Raw genomic sequence first — 13,937 nt, 5'->3', positions numbered from 1 at the left:
GAAGGACAATTATCTCTCAAGAGTTCTTGTTTTGGACAAAATTAAGTTATGTGTGTCATATATGTCTTCTTGTTGATAGTTTTGTGTGTGTGTGTGTGTGTGTGTGTGTTGCAGGGATCTGAGTGAAAATCAGATTCAAGGCATTCCGAGAAAAGCGTTCCGAGGAGCTACGGAGATCAAAAACCTGTGAGTGTCTGTATGTATGTGTGTGTGTGTGTGTGCGCGCTTGTATGTGCTTAATTACACAATAATAAAGTACGGACACTCTGAATGTTTTCATTATGTGCTATTAAAATGTAAGTGTTTAATACAGTTGTAATTATTCAGTAACAATACCAAAAGGTTTAATACCGCCACTGTTACACAGCAGTAAAGCTGAGAGTTTATTACTTCCATTATTACACAGTAATAAAGAGCTTATTACTACATCATTATTAAAGTAATAAAATATAACAATTTACTATGTGCACAATTACACAGTAATAACTACATTGTATTAATATAAAGCTGGCAAGATCATAATTGTACAGTAATAAGTATAAAAGGATGTTGGTTTGTTATTACAAACATTGCTGTATCAAAGTTATAATAACATTGTAATAAGGGTGTATAACTGTAAAGGATATAAAGATTAATAAGGTGTAAGGCAATAAAGTATGGAGCTTAATATAATTAGAATTATATCATAATATAGTATGACAGATACTTTGGCCATAATAATACAGCAGTAAAGTACACTGGTTAACAGGGTCATAATTATACAGCTATAGAGTACGCTGGTTTAGTAGGGTTATACTTATACAGCAATAGAGTACGCTGGTTTAGTAGGGTCATAATTATACAGCTATAGAATACGCTGGTTTAGTAGGGTTATAATTATACAGCTATAGAGTACGCTGGTTTAGTAGGGTTATAATTATACAGCTATAGAGTACGCTGGTTTAGTAGGGTCATAATTATACAGCTATAGAGTACGCTGGTTTAGTAGGGTTATAATTATACAGCAATAGAGTACGCTGGTTTAGTAGGGTCATAATTATACAGCTATAGAATACGCTGGTTTAGTAGGGTTATAATTATACAGCTATAGAGTATGCTGGTTTAGTAGGGTTATAATTATACAGCAATAGAGTGCGCTGGTTTAGTAGGGTTATAATTATACAGCTATAGAGTATGCTGGTTTAGTAGGGTTATAATTATACAGCAATAGAGTGCGCTGGTTTAGTAGGGTTATAATTATACAGCTATAGAATACGCTGGTTTAGTAGGGTTATAATTATACAGCTATAGAGTACGCTGGTTTAGTAGGGTTATAATTATACAGCTATAGAATACGCTGGTTTAGTAGGGTTATAATTATACAGCTATAGAGTACGCTGGTTTAGTAGGGTTATAATTATACAGCAATAGAGTACGCTGGTTTAGTAGGGTCATAATTATACAGCTATAGAATACGCTGGTTTAGTAGGGTTATAATTATACAGCTATAGAGTACGCTGGTTTAGTAGGGTTATAATTATACAGTCATAGAATACGCTGGTTTAGTAGGGTTATAATTATACAGCAATAGAGTGCGCTGGTTTAGTAGGGTTATAATTATACAGCTATAGAGTACGCTGGTTTAGTAGGGTTATAATTATACAGCAATAGAGTGCGCTGGTTTAGTAGGGTTATAATTATACAGCTATAGAGTACGCTGGTTTAGTAGGGTTATAATTATACAGCAATAGAGTGCGCTGGTTTAGTAGGGTTATAATTATACAGCAATAGAGTGCGCTGGTTTAGTAGGGTTATAATTATACAGCTATAGAGTACGCTGGTTTAGTAGGGTTATAATTATACAGCAATAGAGTGCGCTGGTTTAGTAGGGTTATAATTATACAGCTATAGAGTACGCTGGTTTAGTAGGGTTATAATTATACAGCTATAGAGTGCGCTGGTTTAGTAGGGTTATAATTATACAGCAATAGAGTACGCTGGTTTAGTAGGGTTATAATTATACAGCAATAGAGTGTGCTGGTTTAGTAGGGTTATAATTATACAGCAATAGAGTACGCTGGTTTAGTAGGGTTATAATTATACAGCTATAGAGTACATTGGTTTAGTAGGGTTATAATTATACAGCTATAGAGTACGCTGGTTTAGTAGGGTTATAATTATACAGCTATAGAGTGCGCTGGTTTAGTAGGGTTATAATTATACAGTCATAGAGTATGCTGGTTTAGTAGGGTTATAATTATACAGCTATAGAGTACGCTGGTTTAGTAGGGTTATAATTATACAGCTATAGAGTACGCTGGTTTAGTAGGGTTATAATTATACAGCAATAGAGTACGCTGGTTTAGTAGGGTTATAATTATACAGCTATAGAGTGCGCTGGTTTAGTAGGGTTATAATTATACAGCAATAGAGTACGCTGGTTTAGTAGGGTTATAATTATACAGCAATAGAGTACGCTGGTTTAGTAGGGTTATAATTATACAGCTATAGAGTACGCTGGTTTAGTAGGGTTATAATTATACAGCTATAGTGTGCGCTGGTTTAGTAGGGTTATAATTATACAGCAATAGAGTACGCTGGTTTAGTAGGGTTATACTTATACAGCAATAGAGTACGCTGGTTTAGTAGGGTTATAATTATACAGCTATAGACTATGCTGGTTTAGTAGGGTTATAATTATACAGCAATAGAGTACGCTGGTTTAATAGGGTTATAATTATACAGCAATAGAGTACGCTGGTTTAGTAGGGTTATAATTATACAGCTATAGAGTACGCTGGTTAAGTAGGGTTATAATTATACAGCTATAGAGTACGCTGGTTAAGTAGGGTTATAATTATACAGCTATAGAGTACGCTGGTTTAGTAGGGTTATAATTATACAGCTATAGAGTATGCTGGTTTAGTAGGGTTATAATTATACAGCTATAGACTATGCTGGTTTAGTAGGGTTATAATTATACAGCATTAGAGTACGCTGGTTTAATAGGGTTATAATTATACAGCAATAGAGTACGCTGGTTTAGTAGGGTTATAATTATACAGCTATAGAGTACGCTGGTTAAGTAGGGTTATAATTATACAGCTATAGAGTACGCTGGTTTAGTAGGGTTATAATTATACAGCAATAGAGTATGCTGGTTTAGTAGGGTTATAATTATACAGCTATAGAGTACATTGGTTTAGTAGGGTTATAATTATACAGCTATAGAGTACGCTGGTTTAATAGGACCACAATTATACAACAATAGAGTGCGATAATTACATGATTGTTAATGCCAATTAGTGCCGTAATTACACGATACTAATGGCTTTAAGATGGTATTATCGTGCTTCACCTGTCTCTGTCTCTCTCTCTCTTTCTCTCTTTCTTTCGTGTATCTCAGGCAGCTGGATTATAATCAAATCTCATGTATTGAAGACGGAACATTTAGAGCTCTGCGGGACCTGGAAGTGCTGTGAGTATCATTGTGTGTGTGTGTGTGTGCATATGAGTGTGTGTGTATATCCTCTGCTGTACTGAAGCAGATTTCCAGTGGATTATGCATGTAAATCCTGTTAAAGCGAACAAGGAGTGTGATGATATTGAGGGGATTATGTCACTTTCTCTCATGGCGGACAGTATTACACACACACACACACACATCATGAGCTGTAAGCTGTAACAGCTGTTTCTTTCCTGGACAATCATATCCGTCCTGTAATCCCCACTGAGACTGTGTGTGTGTGTGTGTGTGTCTAATTTCCATCTTTCTCCCCTTTTCTCTTTCTTTCAGAACGCTGAACAACAATAATATATCTCGCTTGTCAGTGGCCAGTTTTAACCACATGCCCAAGCTCAGGACATTGTGAGTATCGCACACACACACACACACACACACACACACACACACATACGTGCAATACTCAGTTCCTCATATATTGTGTGAGTGATTGGTGATTGTGGGCGATTAAGGCTAATGAATATATTAGGATGGATTGTGTGTTATATGCAGACTGAGGAAATAAGTGTGTGTGTGTGTGTGTGTGTGTGTGTGTGGCTGTTCAGTCATAATTGCCTATTAAATCTCATTTATATCTAAAACGACTAATCACCAATTCAGCATTCACCTCCTTACCGCAACAAGATAGTATGTGTGCGTGTGTGTGTGTGTGTGTGTGTGTGTGTGTGTGTGTGTATGAGTGAGAGTGAGAGAAAGACAGTCTTTTCATGTAACCTTATTCTTTCTTCTCTTCCTCTCTTTCTTATTGTCTTTCTCCTTGCTTTCCTCTTTCTCTTTCCTCAGTCCTTTATTCTCCTCTTTCCTCTCTCTCTCTCTTTTCATTTTTAACTTTATTTATCTTTTTTCTATTGTTTTCTGTCCCTCTCCCACTCTTCCTTCATTTTTCCTTTTCCTTCTCTGCCTCTTTTCTCTGTATCTTTGTTTTCCTTCTTCTTCTTTCTTTCTTCCTTTCCATTTCCTCTCTCTTTTTATCATTTTTTATATTTCTCTTTCTTTCTTAAGCTTCTCTTCTATCTTTTTGTTGTTTTCCTTCTTCTTTCTTTCTTTCTTTCTTTCGTTCTTTCTTTCTTTCGTTTTGTTTTTCTATCTTTATTTGTTGTTTTCTTTTTTCACTTTCCACTTCTGTTTTTCCTTTTACTTCTTCCATTTAGCTTTATTTTTCTTCTTCTTCTCTCTCTTTTCTATCTCTTTGCACTTTCTCTTCTGCCACTGCATCTTTCTTTCTTTCTTTCTTTCTTTCTTTCTTTCCATTTCTCTTTTCTATTTCCCTTTCCTCTTTTCTTACCCTCTTTTTTCTGTTCTTTTTGTCTTTCTTTCTTTCTTTCTTTTATTCTCACACACACACACACACACACACACACACACACACACACACACACTGCTGTAATACATTGTTCGCTTTATTAATTTTGCCCTCTTTGTGTCTCTAGTCGTCTTCACTCCAATAATCTCGTCTGTGACTGCCACGTGTCCTGGCTCTCTGATTGGCTGAGACAGAGGCCCCGCCTCGGCCTCTACACTCAGTGCATGGCTCCGCCCTCTATGAGGGGACACAATGTCGCCGAGGTTCACAAGCGAGAGTTCGTCTGTACCGGTAAGCGTGTGTTTGTTTGTTTGTGTGTGTGTGTGCTCGCGCATGCGTTTTTATTTCTCTCTGATTATGACAATGTGTCTGATTTAATAAGAACACACTTCAGAACACATCAGCGTTAGCAGACACGCAGGTGGAGAATTAATTAAGAATTAATTTGATGATTTTTGTTGAATAGACTTCATAATTGTGTTACTAAGCCTTTAGTTTTATCTTTTCACAATCTGGCAACCAGTTTTTGTTTATATTCTCTCTCCCTCTCTCTCTCTCTCTCTCTCCCTCTCCCTCTCTCTCAGGTTCTGTGTCTCACTCCTCCTGCAGTGTCCTTCAGTGTCCTGAGTTTTGTTCCTGCAGTAATAATGTAGTTGACTGTCGAGGAAAAGGTCTGACTGAGATTCCCACCAACCTTCCGGAGACCATCACGGAAATGTGAGTATAGTATACACACACAAACACACACACACACACACAAACACACACAAACACACACAAACACACACACACACACACACCCTTTCATTGTTTTTTTTTTCTTCTTCACAGTCGGCTGGAGCAGAACTCCATCAAAATCATCCCACCTGCAGCCTTCACACCTTACAAACGTCTCAGAAGGATGTAAGTGTGTATCGTCGTGTCGCTCTATCTACCTGTCTATCTGTCCACCAGTCTGTCTATCTGTCGGTCCGTCTGTCTATCTGTCTGTCTGTCTGGATAGGATAGGATAGATGTGCATTTTGGTAATTTTCACAGCTTGTGTAATGCTTGAGTACAGATAGTCTCAGTGGATATGGGTATTGATGTATGGATGCACCAAAATTATGACCACTGGACTTGCAAATGATAAATTTTTTTAAATTTACCATTTTTAAATTAAGCATTAGAAAAGCATATATTAATTAAGCATTAAAAGCAACAGTTTAAAAGGTCAATTTATTAGAAGAATAAGAAGAAGAGCAACAACAACAAAAAACAATAATCATAATAATGATAATAATAAGAAGAAGAATAGCAAGAACAACAATAATAAAAAGAAAAAAAGAAAAAGTAGAATAAGTACAATAACCACAAAAACAACAAAACTACAACAGCAATAATAATAATAATAATAATAATAATAATGAAAGCAACATCAGAAAAAACAATAAAACATATTAAGAAGAAAAAGTAGAATAACAACAACAATAATATAATATAATATAATCAATTAACAGTTTTCATGTTTGGTTTTTCGGTCCAGAGCGCACTACATTTCTGTGTATGGCAGGACTCTTCATGTGTCTTTGGGGAGAACTCTCGGTGGTTCTATGTACAACACACAGCAGTGTCTCTCTCAGAAAGAATTCCCAGTAGATCTCTTTTTATGCCTCTGTGGTGGAGGCGTTATGTTTTCGGGTTGTCTGTCCGTCTGCCTGTCTGTCTGTCTGTTTGTACGTCTGTCTGTCTGTCTGTCTGAGATTCTCGTTGGTGCGATATCGCAAAAATGAGCAGTCGAATGTTTATAGGATTTGGAATTATCACTGTAACCAGCAGCTGAACTGGTAAGATTTTGGATCCGAACAGGGTCAAGGTCACAGCAAGGTCACATGTCGGAAGAAGTTTTCTTCAATAGCTTTTTAGTGTTTAAAGTATATTTGTAGGGCATTTCAAGCATACATATTAGTAACAAGAAGGAGTAGACTTGTTGGCAGTGGAGGCATCCCTTCTTTTACTTCTTTTTCTTTCTTTTTCTTTCTTTCTTTCTTTCCACTTCCTCTCTCTTTTCATCATTTCTTTTTCATATTTCTCTTTTCTAAGCTTCTTTTTATTTTTCTCTCTATCTTTATTTGTTTTCCTTTTCTACTTGTGTCTTTTCTTTTACTTCTTTTCACTTTATTTTTTCCTCTTCTTCTCTCCTTTCTGTCTCTTTCCTCTTTCTCTTCTGCCTCTTCATCTCTTTTGCATTTCATGTTCTTTCTTTCTTTCTTTCTTTCTTTCCACTTCTTCTCTTTTCTTCATTTCCCTTTCCTACTCCTTTTTTCTTACCCTCTTTTTACTTTTCCTCTTATTTCACCCTCCTAACAGCAAAAACAACAACAAAAAATAAGAAGAAAAAACAGAATAACAACAATAATATAATATAATATAATATAATATAATATAATATAATATAATATAATATAATATAATAAATTAATGAATAGTTTTTATGTTTGGTTTTTCGGTCCATTATGAATCCCTGCCGTAGCCATTGGCATCAAATTCTACTGTTTGGAAGCCAAGAACCCTGAATTATCTGATTAACTGTTAAATTTAACTTTAAACTTAACAGTTTGGCTGCGTTGTTCTCTCAGCTCTGCTAGCATCAGGCCTGCGCCAGGCTTTGGTGAAAGAGGACATGTCTACTCAGTGTGTTTGTTTTCACTCAACATGTGTTGAAATATGAAGTGTAGCGGCGCAGTGATGAGCAGTTCAGTGTTTTTGTGCTAGATAGTTAGCTGGTGTTACAGCTTTGGCTTTAATGAAGGGAATGAAGAGTTTCTGAAATACTCAAGTGTGAACTGTGCAGTCTCTATAGACACTGTTCTCCTGTCAGCAATGCCCCTGTGACCAATCAGAATGCAGCTCTTTCCTGAACTGCCACTGTGACCGAATCAGAATGCAGCTCTTTCCTGAACTGCCACTGTGACCGAATCAGAATGCAAATCCTGGCCAAAATACAGTTCCTGCCTGTCCATCTGATTATCTACATTATACACATATTGTTGCTTACCTCTCTCTCTGTCTCTCTCTCTCTCTTTCTCCCTTTCCCCTCAGTGATCTGAGTAATAATCAAATATCAGAAATGGCTCCAGATTCCTTTCAAGGCCTACGCTCCCTCAACTCACTGTAAGTACACATGTGTGTGTGTGTGTGTGTGTGTGTGTGTGTGTAGTGGTAGGGAGTTATATTAAGCCTCCATTATTCTCAATTATTCATAAGTGTTTTCAGTCTTGCTGTTCTGAAGCTTTTAGTGAACACGTGTGTGTTTAAGGTTCTGTACAGGGATTTGAGGTCAAAGCCTTCCTGCCACCACTGCAGAATCTTAACTGCTAAGGGAATTGAAATAACAACATTTTAATCATTAGAGCTAATACAGCATAACCTTTTTCAGGTGAGGGATTTAAACTCACAACCTTTCAATCATAAGTGCAGAAGCCTAACCTTCTGAACCTTCACGCGATTTGAACCTGCACCCATTGGGTCATTAGCACAGGCCTTTAACTTACTTAGGATTTGAACTTAAAACCTATTAGTCACTAGCTCAGAATATTAACAGCCTTTTAGTTATAAGCACAAAGTCTTATTCACTAAGAACCTACACCCTTTCAGTCATTAGCGCAGAACCTTACTTGATCAGGAATTTGAACGTCCAGGTACTAGAACGGGATATGTACAAGCGTTCAGTTATAAGCACAGAACTTTAATCACAAAGGGATTTCTGCTAAGGGATTTCAACTCAAAGGTTTTCTGAACGTTTCAGCATACAGCCTTCTTGTCACTAGTGCAGAATGTTAACTGTTAGCAGAGAATCGTAACTGCTCAGGGATTCTGAACTTACAACCTTAGAACTTATAACTGAACCTTAATGACAGAGGGATTCAAACTTACAATCTTCTTTATCTCTTTAGGGTTTTATATGGGAATAAAATCACTGAGCTTCCTAAAGGCCTGTTTGACGGACTCTTCTCTCTACAGCTACTGTAAGTAAATCAAACACACACACACACACGAGCACACACACACACACACAATCCCTCCCTCATTCTTATTATGACAGGCAGCACAGGTGCCTAAGCTCATCTCTCTCTCTCTCACACACACACACACACTCATGCACACACGCACACACACACATGAACACACACACCACACACACAGAGTGTGTGATGCGATGGAGAAAGATGGGGGAAGAGAGAGGAAATGCCTGTTAATCCAAAGATTTGGACCAGCGCCATCTGCAAATCATGCACACGTTCTCTCCTCTAAAGCTGAATAGAGACATCTACACACAAACACACACACACTCGCACACACACACACACACACACACTTGGTAGATCAAATAAACTGCACAGAATTTCAATTCAGTCTTTCTTCAGTGCCAGGAAAACTTTGTGAACTGAATTATAAACACATGAACAGAGATCTTAGCAAGTTCTAGAAATTTCCACAAACAAACATGACGTCAGATTTAGATTTAGATTGTGTCCTTCAGTTGAGTTTGGGGACAGGGTGAAAATTTTGTCCCATTGTTCCATCCACAACTATGCACAGATGTAAAAAGTCAGAGGTTGTTTAGAAGCAGAAGATTACAGACAAAGAAGTTTTGTGTTTCTTGCAGGTGATTAGTAAACATTGTACACAACTTGAAAACTAAAAAAAGTCTTTAACTGCGAATTAGATGAAGATCAGACCACACTGATTTATGAATTATTAATTATAGAACCTCATAATTGTAAAAGGTACAACCTTTTTATTTCCAAACTTTTCTTGCAGCTGTATAAGGCAGAGCTGTTGTGTGTGTATAGACTGATTTGGGATCAGCTCACTCTCTGTCTTGTCCTGGTCCTGACAGGTTACTGAATGCAAATAAGATCAACTGTCTGCGAGTGGACGCCTTCCAGGACCTGCAGAACCTCAACCTGCTCTCTCTGTATGACAACAAGCTGCAGACCATCGCTAAGGGGACGTTTGCATCCTTGCGCGCCATCCAGACGCTGTGAGACATACACCATCTCTCTCTCTCTCTCACACACACACACACACACACTTTAAAAAATTATGAGAGTTTAAAGGTTATACATAGTCATTAAGGATTTTAGGATCAGTATTACATTCATTCACTGCATTAATGGTAGCATAATGGATGGAGCAGAGCGGATCGTGATCAGTGTGTGTGTGTGTGTGTGTGTGTGTGTGTGTCAGACACCTGGCCCAGAACCCGTTTGTGTGTGACTGTCATCTGAAGTGGCTGGCTGATTACCTGCAGGAGAACCCAATTGAGACGAGCGGGGCGCGATGCACCAGCCCACGCCGCCTCGCCAACAAACGCCTCGGCCAGATAAAGAGCAAGAAGTTCCGCTGCTCAGGTATACACACATACACACATATACAGACACACACACTTATACAGACAGACACACACATGACACATACATCTACACGAACTGTACTTCATTATGCCCTGTGCTCTTTAAAACAGTGAAAGATAGCACATGTTTGTCTATCTATCTATCTATCTATCTGTCTATCTATCTATCTATCTATCTATCTATCTATCTGTCTGTCTGTCTGTCTATTTGTAGAGACATTTACACAGACACACGCACACACACAAAAATTTACACACGATCTGTACTTTATTGTATACTGTTCTCCTTAAAACTGAAAGATAGCATTTATCTATCACTTTTAAAAAGCACAGTACACAGTGAAGTACAAACTGTGTGTGTGTGTCTATCTATCTATCTATCTATCGGTCCATCTGTCTCTGTCTGGCTATCTCTCTATCTATCTATTTACACACACGTCTCAGTTGTCTCTCTCTGTCTCCTTTGATGTAGCTAAAGAACAGTATTACATACCAGGTACTGTGTGTGTGTGCATGTGTGCCTGTGTGTGTGTGCTTGCTCACATGTGTATTCTGCACTCTGTGTTTGCTCTTTTATACACACGAGTTTGGATTGATTTAATTCACTCACAATAAAGAACACAGAGCATGCACAACTCTGTGTGTGTGAGTGTGTGCACTTCTGTGTGAGTGTGTGAGTGAGTGTGCGTGTGTGTGTGTGTGTGTGTGTGTGTGACGAGCTCTGTCTCTCTTTGCCCTTTTCCTGCACACACTCAGGGATCCATCATATCAGTAAATGTAAGTAAATGAAGCCCTTGTCCAATCACGGCCCCACATTCCCCTTCTGCTGACCTGATTAGCCCCGCCCCCTCACTCCAGTGTAGCCAATCACAGACCGAGAGGCTCTTGTATATGCACAGTCTCATATATGCAGTGAATGCATGTGTGTGTGTGTGTGTGTGTGTGTGTGGTTTGAACTTGAAGTCAAAGCTTCAGCTGCAATATTCCTGCCACACTCATCCTGTCTCTCTGTCTCTCTCTCTTTTCCTTTGTCTCTCTGTATCTGACTCTCCTTCTATCTGTCTCTCTTTCCTTTCTCACTCTGTCATTCTCTCAGTTTCTGTCTTTCTCCTTTTTATCTCTCTCTCTCTCTCTCTCTCTCTCTCTCTCACCTTTTCTCAGTTTCTGTCTCTCTGTCCCTTCTCTCTCTTTCCTATCAGTTTCTCTCTGTCCCCCTCTATTTCTGACATTCTCAGATTATGTCTCTCTTGCCACTCTCTGTCCTCTCATGTTCTGTCTCTCTCTCTCTCACACCTCTCTTTCTGTTCTCCTCTCCCTTTGCCATACCCTCAATTTCTGTCTTTGTTCCCCTTTTCTCAGTCGTTCTCTCAGTTTCTGTCTCTTTCCCCTATTTCAAATCAGTTAAATTCACTTATGTTTTTGTTGTTTACTTTCTTTCTTTCTGTTTTTCAAATGCTTCAACAAATTTGCCCCCCTCCCTCTCTGAGTGTGTGTATTAGCAGGGTTTTCCGTTGTGCTTGATCTAACCATGCTTGTCTCTCTCCACACTATAACATGGTTCTGTCAAGCGCCACGGGACGTCTTGCGGCATCGGCAAGCCGTTTTTGTGTGTGTGTGTGTGTGTGTATGTGTGGTGTGTTATTATATTTTTGTGTCTTTTATTAACAGTGATTGTGTGTTGCTGTGGTGATAATGGATTTTCCTCTGGCTAATTAAACCTTTAACCTTTCACCCCCTCACTTCCTGTGTTTCCCCCCTACAGACTGCATCCTGTCTGTCTCTCTTTCTAGTCTATGACACAGCATGCAGATGAGACAGGCGTTGTTCATTTGTTGATGCTAAATCCTTAGCTAAATGCTTGCTGTAAATGTTTACAGCCAACAATATGTACTAAATAGTACACTACCATAGGGTACGATATTTAGACTTTGATTTGGGACATGTCCGTGGACAGTTATCTAAATGAACACACTAGTTTGCAGTTTAGGAAGGATGGAAAATGGAGGATGGAAACTTAAAAAGCTGACCTTGTGTGTGTGTGTGTGTGCGCATGTGTGTGTAGGTACGGAGGATTACCGCACTAAGCTGAGTGGGAGTTGCTTTGCCGATCTCGTGTGTCCTGAGAAGTGTCGCTGTGAGGGAACAACCGTCGACTGTTCAGGACAAAAACTCACCAAGATCCCTGACAACATTCCACAATACACTGCAGAGCTGTGAGTGTCACACACACCCACACACACGCACATACACGCACACACACACGTTCAATACCTGAATGTCTTTCTCTCACAGACGTTTGAACAATAACGAGTTCACTGTGTTGGAGGCGAGTGGTGTGTTCAAGAAACTCCCACAACTGCGCAAGATGTGAGTCTGTCTCTCTCTCTCTCTCTCTCTCTCTCTCTCTCTCTCTCTCTCTCTCTGCCTGTCTGTCTTTCTATCTGTCTCTCTCTACCTTTCAGGCTTTTTGTCTGCCTCTCTTTGGCTGTCTGTCTCTCTCTTTGCCTATCACTCTCTAATGGCCAATCTCACTACCTCTCTCTGTCTCTTGTCTCACTCTAATTTAATCTGTCTTTCTCTGTATCCCTCTATTTCAATCTGTCTCTCTCTCACTCTGTCTTTATCACCATATCCCTGTCTCACTCTCTCTCATTGTCTCTCTCCATCTCTCCATCTTACTCCCTGTCTCACTCTTACTGTGTTTCTCTCTCTCTCTCTCTCCCTCTCTCTCTCTCTGGCTTACTTTGTCTGTCTCTGTTAACACTTTCTCTGTCTCTCTCTTAATGTGTCTCTCTTTCTCTCTCATTCTGTCTCACTCGCTCTGTCTCTCTCTCCCTGTACAGTAACTTCAGCAATAATAAGATCAGTGATATAGAGGAGGACACTTTTGAGGGAGCGAATGGAGTGAACGAGCTCATACTGACCAGCAACCGTCTAGAGAGTGTTCACTATGGCATGCTGAAGGGTCTGACGGGTCTGCGCACACTGTGAGTCTTACACAAACACACACACACACACACACACACACACACACACACACATGCAGACACATTTATGCACAGCACCTGGGTCACTAGAGTCATTAGTAAATGTCAGAATAATAAGTCATCAGAGATAAGGTCACAGTGTGAATCTGATTAGTGTGTGTGTGTGTGTGTGTGTGTGTGTGTGTGTGTGTGTAGGATGTTGCGCAGTAACAAGATCAGCTGTGTGAGTAACAGCAGCTTTACCGGCCTGAGTTCAGTGCGGCTGCTCTCACTCTATGATAACCTGATCACCTCCATCACCCGGGGAGCCTTCGACACACTCCATTCTCTCTCCACACTGTAAGTATAAACACACACATATGCACATGCACACACAGGGCAAGGACACCTTTCTGACTCAAAAAAATGCTCTGATTCAATCAGAATTTTAATTTTGTATTTTTTGACTTCACCTCTCAGGAACTTGCTGGCCAATCCGTTTAACTGTAACTGTCACATGGCCTGGTTGGGGGAGTGGCTACGGAAGAAACGCATTGTCACGGGAAACCCTCGCTGCCTTAAACCCTACTTTCTGAAAGAGATCCCAATTCAGGATGTGGCCGTGCAGGACTTCGCCTGTGAGGACGGTATGAGCTGTAACAGCTCTCTCTCTCTCTCTCTCTCTCTCTCTCTCTCTCTCTCTCTCTCTCTCTCTGTGTGTGTGTGAGTGTGTGTGAGTGTGTGTGTGTGTGTGTGTGTGTGAGTGTG

General features: G+C 39.4%; 1 protein-coding gene across 3 annotated transcripts in view; it reads left to right on the top strand.

Annotated features, from left to right (window-relative positions):
* The window catches only part of slit2 (slit homolog 2 (Drosophila)), a 63,336-nt gene that overhangs the window by 34,488 nt on the left and 14,911 nt on the right, over window positions 1-13,937 (top strand). For 2 of the 3 annotated variants that reach the window (XM_026943149.3, XM_026943147.3), the window contains exons 5-20: window positions 115-186; window positions 3,386-3,457; window positions 3,776-3,847; window positions 4,933-5,096; window positions 5,390-5,522; window positions 5,637-5,708; window positions 7,887-7,958; window positions 8,741-8,812; window positions 9,688-9,831; window positions 10,038-10,201; window positions 10,676-10,699; window positions 12,266-12,416; window positions 12,496-12,570; window positions 13,047-13,190; window positions 13,386-13,529; window positions 13,650-13,816. In XM_026943149.3, coding sequence (XP_026798950.3) covers window positions 115-186; window positions 3,386-3,457; window positions 3,776-3,847; window positions 4,933-5,096; window positions 5,390-5,522; window positions 5,637-5,708; window positions 7,887-7,958; window positions 8,741-8,812; window positions 9,688-9,831; window positions 10,038-10,201; window positions 10,676-10,699; window positions 12,266-12,416; window positions 12,496-12,570; window positions 13,047-13,190; window positions 13,386-13,529; window positions 13,650-13,816 — 1,742 coding nt within the window. The remainder of the gene's footprint in view (window positions 1-114; window positions 187-3,385; window positions 3,458-3,775; window positions 3,848-4,932; window positions 5,097-5,389; window positions 5,523-5,636; window positions 5,709-7,886; window positions 7,959-8,740; window positions 8,813-9,687; window positions 9,832-10,037; window positions 10,202-10,675; window positions 10,700-12,265; window positions 12,417-12,495; window positions 12,571-13,046; window positions 13,191-13,385; window positions 13,530-13,649; window positions 13,817-13,937) is intronic. The other variant, XM_026943150.3, reaches the window with a different exon arrangement.

The sequence above is a fragment of the Pangasianodon hypophthalmus genome, chromosome 28, assembly GCF_027358585.1.
Source record: "Pangasianodon hypophthalmus isolate fPanHyp1 chromosome 28, fPanHyp1.pri, whole genome shotgun sequence".
NCBI classification, from domain to species: domain Eukaryota; kingdom Metazoa; phylum Chordata; class Actinopteri; order Siluriformes; family Pangasiidae; genus Pangasianodon; species Pangasianodon hypophthalmus.
Note: the sequence above shows the minus strand (reverse complement) of the source record. Positions and strands in the feature narration are given on the sequence as shown.